We start from the raw sequence: 9,405 nt of genomic DNA on the forward strand, positions 1-9,405 counted from the left end.
ACGTCCGTGTGGCCTCTTTACAGCACGTCTAAGTACCAGCTTGGGGAAGACATCCTCTGGGATTGGGTCCCGGACGTCGACACGCAGTATCCGTTTTGAGCCAATGGCCATTCTATGGCGCCATATGCCAGACGGCTGGGAATCGTGGGAAACGAGAAGGAAGCAGGAACAATCCTGTCAGCATCAGCCCCGGTGGCCCAGCTGGGTGGGTGGGTGGGTGGGGGCGGGGTCTGTGCTTCTGTTCCCGGACATTTAGGCCCTGAGTCTGGTGAGGGTCCCTCACTTTCTCATTGTTTTGGCGCGGGGGCGGGGGGCAGGGGGGGCGGGATGGTGCCAGGAGAGAAGCCAGCTGCCCCAGACCTCTCTGATAAGGGCACCAGCTTCATCCTGGGACTACCTCCTAAAGGCGCCGTGTCCAGAACCATCACCCTGGGGATCGGGCTTTAACACAGGACTCGGGGAGGGGGTGCAAACATTGACACCGTAGCACCTGTCCCATTAATCCTACCTTCCCTGAGTGCTTCTAAGCCAGGGTAACAATAATCGACAAGGGAAACTCTTCTTTAGAGACAATTCACAGCTAATAATAAAGGAAGGAGAAATGACACAACTGGAGGGTCTCTGGGGCTCCTAACGATTGATAGGTCTAGACAATGGTCATCAGCAGCCATTAGATTAGAAGGCGATGGACCTAGAGGGCTGCATGGCGGCCATGAAAAGATATGTCCGCATCCTAATCCCTGAAGCCCCGAGAATGTTAACTTGTTTGGAAAAAGGGTCTGTGTGGATGTAACTCATTACATGAATTCATTCCCGAAATTCAGTTGACAGTTTTGAGATGAGATCACCCTGGATTAGCAGGTGGGGTAAATCCAGTGACAAGTGTCCTCGTGAGAGACAGATGAAAAGGAGACAGACACTTGAAAAGGATGAGGCAACGTGACCTCAGAGGCAGAGACTGGAGTCGTGCATCCGGAGAAGCCAATGAGGGTTGCCTGCCACCAGGAGATGGAAGGAGCAAGAAAATTCTCCCCAGAGTCTGCAGAAGGAGGATGTCACCCCCGGTGTGGACGTCCGGCCTCCAGAACCGTAGAACACATTCCTGGGGCGCCTGGGTGGCTCAGTCGTTAAGCGTCCGACTCTTAATCTCGGCTCAGGTCATGATCTCACGGTGCGTGGGTTCGAGCCCCACATTGGGTTCTGCACTGGCGTTGTGGAACCCGCTTGGGATTCTGTCTCCCTCTCTCTCTGCCCCTCCCCTGCACATTCTCTCTTTCTCTCAAATTAAATATTAAAAAGAAAGAATACATTTCTGTTGTCTTAAGCCACCACGTTTGTGGTACTTTGTTACAGCGGCCGTAGGCACCTAACGCAGCAAGGAGCTTTATAATGAATGGACCAGGCTGAAATTACCAGAACTTCCTGATCAACCACAGCATCGACAATCAGACACCGCGTGCCTCCTGATGGGATACACGGTACTACTTATGAAATATTCCTGGGAAAAAAAGAATGTATGTTTAAATATTTTTAAAGAATATTTTGTTTATTTGAGAGAGACAGAGACAGCACAAGGGGGGGAGGGGCAGAGAGAGAGAGAGAGAGAGAGAGAGAGGGAACCCCAAGCAGGCTCTGCACTGTCAGTGCAGAACCCCACGCGGGGCCCAAACCCACGAAACCGTGAGATCATGATCTGAATCGGAACCAAGAGTCATATGTTCAACTAACTGAGCCACCCAGGTGCCCCTAAAAATAAATGTATGTTTAATCAAACTTCTAAATATAATTAGAGGGGACAGAGGACCACGTGAATTGTCACGACAGGGACACACTCAACTGAATCTAGAACATGGGGAACCTGACAGGGAAATAACCCAGTTTCTTTTAATATTCTTTTTTTTTAATGTTTATTTATTTTTTTGAGAGAGAGAGAGAGAGAGAGAGACAGAGCATGAGTGGGGGAGGGGCAGAGAGAGAGGGAGACACAGAATCCGAAGCAGGCTCCAGGCTCCGGCTGTCGGCAGAGAGCCCAATATCGAGCTCGAACCCACGAGCCCTGAGATCATGACCTGAGCCGAAGTCGGACGCGTAACTAACCGAGCCACCCAGGTGTCCTAAGTATGGTTCTTTTTCAAAGTCATCCTACGTTAGAAATACATAGTGAACACGTACAGGTGATTTGCTTTGAAATACTCCAGCAGACATGAACACAAGTGAGGGAATTCGTGGAACAGGAAAGAATTTGGGGATGGTCAAGCCAGATGATGAAGGGTTCCAATGTTCTATTTTTTGTGTATGTTTGAAGTTCTCAAAAAAAAAAGTAGCAGCAGCACGGAGAGTAGTTGTAGAAATGAGCGGTCATGGGTATGCATTTTCCGCGCGGGAAAGAACAAAGCGGTGCTGGGCCCAGCGTCTTGGCTTTCTGACTCCATGACAGGCCAGAACTTAGAAAAGCCAGAAGGGCCCTGGAGGAGTGGATGACTGCTAGCATGTTCCAGAATCTAGGCTGCCCTCCCGGGTGCTTGTGGTGAGGCTGCTGCCAGGTGCTGAACAATTAATTAGTTGCAATTTTAGTCTAGGCCCGAGTAGGGTTGCTCTCTCCTGCCCCCTTGTGGTTGAGCGAGGTCTGTAACTAGTTCTAGACAAACAGCTGTGAACAGAAAGGGACAGGTGTCTCTCTGGGCAGCGATGGCTAATTGCAGAGACAAGACCCTCCAGAGCTCTTTTTATCTTCTCCTCCTGGTGTGGGGACTGGCGGCATTTGAGATAGCGGCGGCTCTAGCAGCCTGGGTCCCTGAATAAGAAAATGAGAAGAGCCCCCTTGTTTGACCACCATGCACAGGTAGCCTAAGGGAGAAATGATCTTAAGTCCCTGATACTCGGAGGTCGTTTGTTACCGCAGCATAACCGAGCTCCTCCTGGTGAACACAGCACCATACAGCAACCAGTCCTACAGGCTACCTGGTAAGAACCTGAATAATTGCTGCGGTTGTTCTGTTACTGTTAGTATTCTTGTAATAACAACCGTCCATCATCACAGGTACCATTTACTGAGCACCTCTATGTGCCACCCATCGTCTCAGTTACCGATCCCGGCAGACCCTGGAGGCAGATCTTCCTGCCCCGTGACCAAGATCAGAAAAGCAAAGCTTAGGAACTGCCACAAACATTCCACTTGCTGTCTGAGAGTCATCGAAGATGCCGTTCATTTGATCATTCGTTGTCCTTTATATAAAACCCCATGAGATGATGTCCCTTTAACAATTACAGCCAAGAACCCTCCCGGAAAGCAGTTTTACAACATATATATCAAGCACCATTAGAAAGTTCATACCCTTTGCTCCAGTGGTTAGTCACTAGCCCAAGCTTGTTGCGGTGCAGTTAGATTGCTTGAACAGTAAAATGAATAAACAAACGAATTAGGCAATTAATTAAAATAGTATACATATTAAAGAAAAACGAATTAATGAGAGTTGAGCTTGTGTCTTGAGTTCCCGGTCTGTTTCCCGCAGCCGGATGTTAAGAATGCTCCCGGTCCAGCTCCCCGCTTCGCCTCGCGGCTGCCGGACACACAGTCCCCTCAAGGCTCAACCCGGCAGGTGGCTGGTGGCCTTAGCTGGTGCTGGTGTTGGCCGCCTCCTCCCCGAGCACGGGTCAGCTTCCCGTCGGCGGAACAACGCTACGAGTTTCCTACACAGGGTAGGAGACTGGCAGGATACAAACACATTGTGAAATATGTGTAGGCTCATCTTTGCTCGTTCCGTGGTGCCCAGCGGGCAGGCCTGCGGGTTTGGAGCGCTCGGGCAGATCTGAACCACAGTCTCCGGTGGGTGCGTGGCGCCCCCGCGTGGCGCCCGGCGCAACAGCACCCCGCGTTCTCCCGCGTCGTCCCCGGGTTCTGCCGCCCGCGGTGCCCGCAGTCCCCCTCGACCTTTGGGGCCCCCTCCTCGCGACCCCCGCCGTCCGGCAGGCTCGCTCCCAGCGGCAGGGGCCCCACCTCTGACTGTCTCCCCGGGAGCGTGGTCGGCCGGATGGGCCCAAGGCCACCCCGTGCCCACCCCCACCCCCGCCCCGCCTCGACACACAAAGTCCTCAAGTTACTTAACTGCTGTGGACGGAAGCGGGTTAATGCCCCGGGCGCTCGCCCTCCCCCAGCAGCGGCCGCGGGAGCGCGCGAACGGCCGCCGGTCCGGGTGCGAGCGTCCGGGGGGGGGTGTCCCCCCTCTCGCAGGGCGCCGCCACCTCCCCTCCCCCGCCCGGCCGGGACCCTGGGACCCCGGGACCCCGACCGTGGCAGGCTGCGGGACGGGGGCCGCGGCGGCCCTACTCCGAGTAGCAGTACGTCCCGAAGGCCGCCTGCTGCGCCCGCGGGAAGCCGAAGCTGCGCACGCCGGGGTCGGGGAGGCCCCCGCAGCGCGGCCGCGGCGAAGTGATGGGGAAGCGCACGCTGCCGTCCGCCAGCCAGCCGCCGTCGCACTGGTCCAGCCCCGAGAACTTCCAGGCGGCGTAGAGGTGCCCGACCTTGGCCACCGTGGCCCCGCGCCGCCGGCACGCCGCGTGCGCTTCAGACAGCGTCAGCCGCCCGGGCACGAAGAACACGTGGCCTGGGGAGCGGGGCGCGTCACCCCCCGCCGCGGCCGAAGCCTCCCCGGGACCGAGGCCGGGCAGCGGTGGGGGTGCCGAGGCAGGCGCGCGGGAGGCGGGGGCGGGAGCCCGGCCCGCGCAGTGACGCAGGGACCACGCGGGTCCAGGTCCCGCCCCCCGTCCCCCCCCCCCCCCGCCCGCGCGCTCACCTGCAGTCACCGAAGTGAAGCAGAAGGCGTCGTAGCGGTCGCGCTTCCGGTCGCGGGGCCCGTAGCTGCGGATCCCGGGCCGCCCCGGGCCACCGCACGGGGCGCGCGCGGTGAGCACGGGGTAGCGCACGGAGCCCTCGAGCAGCCAGCCCGCGTTGCACCAGTCCAGGCCCTCGGTCCACGCTGGCGGGCAGGGGGAGACGGGGCGGGGGTCAGAGGGGTCCCGGCAGGAATCTGACCCGAGCTCGCCCCCCGCGGAGCCGGGTGACAGCCCCGACAGGCCCGGGCGGTGCCCAGGTCGGGCGCTCACCCTGGTACAGCTGGGCGTAGGTGGCCAGACGCCCGTCCTGCTCCTCGCACGCCTGTTTCGCCTCGTAGTAATTGAACTGGTACCGGCCCCGGCTGGGCTGGTACGGGAACACCACACCTGGGAGGGGGGACGCCGACAGCCTGAGGAGGGCCGGTAGACGGGGGAGAGGGCTGGGGGACCCCGGGAGACCCGAGCTGGGGCGGCCAAAGCCCCACAGGAGAAGAGGGGGGCGGGAACCCAAGGGCCTCACCCTCCAGGCGCAGGGTCAGCGCCACGCTCTCGTCCTCGATGCCGTTGATGAGTTCACAGCGGTACCTGCCCTCGTCCTCCAGGCGCACGTCCGCGATGACCAGGGAGGCGTCCAGCCGATGCCCCCTCCGCATCCTGGCGCGCCCCCCCAGGGGCCCGTAGCCCCGGGCGTGCAGGCCATTGGTGATGAGGATCAGCGTTTCCCGGAGCTCCCCGGGCTCCACTTTGCTCCAGCGGACCTTGTAGCTGGGAGGCGGGGCGCCCAGGACGCAAGGCAGCGTGGCCGTGGCCCCACGACGAGAGTGAATGACCTCGTGGATGGGGGGCAGGAGGTAGTGGGGGCCGGGGTGGGGTGCTGAGCAGAGGGGGCCACAGTGGCAGGAACCCCCTGACCCCCACTGCAGGTGCCCGTCCAGACGCTGCTCCCCAGACCCCCCCCCCTCTTCTCCACTGCGCACTCAGCAAAGGCTCTCACTCCCTGAACACCTCAGTCGGCTGCCCTATCCACTTTACCCACCCCTGGAGCCACTCCCCCACCGTCCCCAGAGTCTGGGCGGGGCTGAGGTCTTACCTAGGTCCCCCAGCGCTTTGTGGAAGATGGCGAGGGCCCAGGGGAGAAGGAAGTGGCAGAATGTTGGGAGACTAAGCAGGCCTGGCATGATGGAGAGTCAGCCCAGCGCCGTCTGCGGGGCACAAAGCGGGGAGGCAGTGGGGTTGGAGATGAGCTCCCATCTATCAGGGATCCCTGAGGGGTCCAGCTGGAAGGCGTGAGGGCAGAGAAGGGGGCTGTTGGGGGCAAGAGGTGATGGGGGAAGGGGCAGTAACACACTCCCTTCCCCCAGGCCTGCTGGGCCGCCCCTCTCAGACCGCAGGGCCAGACTTGGCGCCGCCTCCCCTCCCTCTCCCCTCCCAGGGGCCATCCCATCTGGGTCCTGAAACCCGGATTGCCTGGCGGGATTGCCGCCGCCGTCTCTCTCCTCTCCCAACGCTACCCGCCAGCGGAGCCAGAGTGACCAACGAAACCTTGTCACTCTCCTGCTTAAAGCAGTCGCTCCCTTTGCCCTAAGGATACAGTCTGGTCGGCTAGCCAGGGCTTCCAAGGCCCTCTGGGATTCAGCCTCTCACCGTGCCTTCAATGTCGCCTCCCACCCGCTGTGCCCTCTGCACAGTCTTCCAGACACTTCTGGCTCCAAAAGTGCCCAGATTCACTCTCACCTGGTTCTCCCAGGCGTCACTGCGGGCCAAACCGCCTCTGGGAAGACCTTCCTCTTCCCCGGCCCGCGGCAGTGCACTGTGGCCTACCACACTGGCCTGGACACTTGGTCTTAGAAGGACTTTTATTAGCCACTGAATTAACAGTGTGAATTTTAATACATATGCGCGTGTAGGCCGTATCAGTGAGGTTTCTGGCAATTACAAAATTATAAAAACTAATTCCAAACACAATTGTCTATTTCAATAGTTGATTTTCCCCTTCTTTAAAAAAAAATTTATTTGACTTTAGTAAGTAGGCTCTACCCCCAACGTGGGGCTAGCACTCACGACCCTGAGACCAAGCGTCAATGCTCGGCCAACTGAGCCAGCCAGGCGCCCCAGTTTCCCTCCTGCCTTATTCTATATGTTCTTTATCACCTTGACCATTTTTTAGAAGTTGGACTAAGGACCCCTTAGCCTAGCTTGACTCATTTTCTAAACCTGATTCCTCCAAGTGCTAACTGCGTGACTCTGAACGAGTTCTTTAACTTCTCTCGGCCTCAAAGTCCTCATCAGTAAAATGCGGGTAGTAATTCCCATCGACCTCACTGAAGTAACGTGTACAGTGCTCAAAATCGTGTCTGGTATGCAGTAAGCGCCATGTATGTGTTAGCTATTATCCGCAGCATCCAGCCTCGCTTCTGGCACACAGTGGGTGCTAAATAAGTGTGTGTGTTAGTGAATGAGCCCACACGAAGGATTCTGGGAAGGAGAGCCGGCCGGGAGGGAGAAGGAGGAGACAGAGCTGGAGTCGGAAGAGGTGGAGCCGAGCCCCTCCTCCTCCTGCAAACGAAGGCCTTGGCCGCGGGAGAAACGGGGGCCGGGCACGCAGGGCCTCGCGGTGGTTGGAGGGCAAGTGCGTGGGCCGGGGACGCGCCCAGGGCGGGAGGGCCGCGTGGGCCGAGGGCGGGGGGGAAGCCACGCCGACGCACCTGCGTGAGAGCGCGCCCGGCCCTCCCCTCGTACGTACGAATCCCCTTTTACGCATGCTCAGACAAAGGGCACAAATTCTAGGAGACTTGAGGGAGGTCGCACAGTTGGTAAGAGGAGGGTTTGCTGGGATTTGAACGCGTATTTGAGGTCAGGCTCAAGCCCACCGGTCTGTACTTCTGTCCTTGAAAGCAGGCGCACACATACCCTCTTCGTAGCCCTTACAGAGAACCAGAGAGCCGACAGCCCCAGTTGCCTACCTGTTAGAAGCCGCTCTCTTCACGGGGACGGGAGCGACAGGGACTGGCGGCGTCTTGTCCTGCTCCAGGAAGAGGTTCCGGTGAAGGCGCTGCCTGGGCCCCTGCGAGATCCAAGCACTTCAGGGCCCTGGGACTTGGGCGCCTGATCAGCGGGGTCCCTCCTCTTGCACCTTTGAGGAAAAGCTTCTGCCCTGAGCTCGCAGAAGCAGCCAAGGTGCCGAGAGCATTTTTCCCCTAGCCACTCCACTAAGCCAGGCTAAGTGACCTGTGTCCAGCCCGTGACCCGGCACTGTATGAGCACTGCTCACTGTCCTGGGCCTGGGGAAGATGCGGCGCTTGGGGCCAGGGGTGGGGACCCCCAAAGGGGGCACCCGGAAAGGATTACCTGGAAGAACGTGGAGGAGGTGGTGCCTCGTTTCTTCCTGATGCTCGAGGGCCAGAGAAGGAGCAGACTGCCTGATGGGTATGAAGATGCTGGCCGCTGGGTGTGCGGACGAGCTACAGGTGAGCTCGAGGACCTGTGGCCAAGCCCCCGCTGTCTCCGGTTTTCCCCGAGGGCCTCCTCCAAGCAGCACCCTCCCCTCCCCCAACTAGTCCTCACCTCTGTCCTCCGGAGCCTGGGTGCGCATTGCCTGTGGGAGGAGGCTCTCAGGGTGGGACCCAGACTTCCAGGACCTCCAGCTGCTTCAAGAAACCTGACCCCTTCTGTCCTGCCCCCTGTCTGTCCGTCTGTCTGTTCTTTCCCGCTCCGTCCCCACCCCATCGGAAGCACAAGTTCCCATTGTCTCTGTCTTTCCCCCTATTGTTGAATAACAGGGGCCCTTTCTTTATCCTGTGGGCAAGGGCAACGAAATGTCAACAGCTGGGGATGTGGGATGCGGGACCGGCTGGCACACAGCACCGGAAAAAGGGCCGGGGTAGGGGCAGGCTCAGAACAGGACTGGACATCCCCAGGGAGAGGGGAGTGGGGGCGGGGAGAGCGGTTGGTGAGAAGGTTGAAAGGGGGGGGGTCCCCTCCACGCCAGGCTTCAAGCCTCGGGAGAGATGTGGTGTGAGGCCAGGGGTGGCGGGGCCCCGTGGAGGGCAGAACGCGTGGTGGGAATAGCACTGGGAGCGAAGGCAGGAGGGCTTTCTGCGCCCGGGAGGGCAACGGGAGTTTCCGAGAAGGACTTTGGAAAGCTCTCCAAAAGAGGGGTCGGTTTATTTGTCCCGCCTCCTCCTAGTGCCAGTGCTCCGGAGAAGGGAGGTCCTCGACCTCCCTGGGAGGACATACGCTTCTCCACAGCGCCCCCTGGAGTCTAAGCGGCTGGAGTTCACACGCCCAGTCCGGACCTTTCGGTCGAGGTACAATCTGCCTCCGACAAGCAGCAGGGACCTCCAGTGGACAGCTCGCTGCACTTACCAGTATACACGCCACGGAACTAAGCCCCGGATCAGCGTATAGAACGTTTCAACGCCCAGGATAAGCCTGTTTCTTTTTTGTTTGCTGTCAGGGCAGAGGGAGGACTCTCTCCGGAAATAGCCGTTTAGGAAGGTTCCAGCTTCCGGTCCCTCTTAGCCTTACTTTCTGTCTGCCCGGCAACCCCACATCAGTAGCTTTGCGTTATTG

At 58.9% G+C, this 9,405-nt stretch overlaps 1 protein-coding gene across 1 annotated transcript; it reads right to left on the bottom strand.

Annotated features, from left to right (window-relative positions):
* Positions 1-4,323: 4,323 nt before the first annotated feature.
* On the bottom strand, positions 4,324-8,510 carry HAPLN2 (hyaluronan and proteoglycan link protein 2). The gene is made up of 7 exons (XM_030302360.1): positions 8,398-8,510; positions 7,797-7,897; positions 5,924-6,035; positions 5,354-5,707; positions 5,104-5,220; positions 4,794-4,976; positions 4,324-4,604 (listed from the first exon to the last, which is right to left on the bottom strand). The coding sequence occupies exons 3-7, from the start codon at positions 6,009-6,011 to the stop codon at positions 4,324-4,326; spliced, it is 1,023 nt and encodes a 340-aa protein (XP_030158220.1). The 5' UTR covers positions 6,012-6,035; positions 7,797-7,897; positions 8,398-8,510.
* Positions 8,511-9,405: the final 895 nt, after the last annotated feature.

The sequence above is a fragment of the Lynx canadensis genome, chromosome F1 (assembly GCF_007474595.2).
Source record: "Lynx canadensis isolate LIC74 chromosome F1, mLynCan4.pri.v2, whole genome shotgun sequence".
Lineage (NCBI taxonomy): Eukaryota > Metazoa > Chordata > Mammalia > Carnivora > Felidae > Lynx > Lynx canadensis.

Excerpts from the sequence above, each read along its gene's own strand:
- HAPLN2 (XM_030302360.1), bottom strand. The coding sequence starts at position 6,011 with ATGCCAGGCCTGCTTAGTCTCCCAACATTCTGCCACTTCCTTCTCCCC. Across the intron at positions 5,708-5,923 it reads CAAAGCGCTGGGGGACCTAG|CACCCCACCCCGGCCCCCAC; the intron begins GTAAGACCTCAG and ends CCCTCTGCTCAG. Across the intron at positions 4,605-4,793 it reads CTTCACTTCGGTGACTGCAG|GCCACGTGTTCTTCGTGCCC; the intron begins GTGAGCGCGCGG and ends CCCGCTCCCCAG.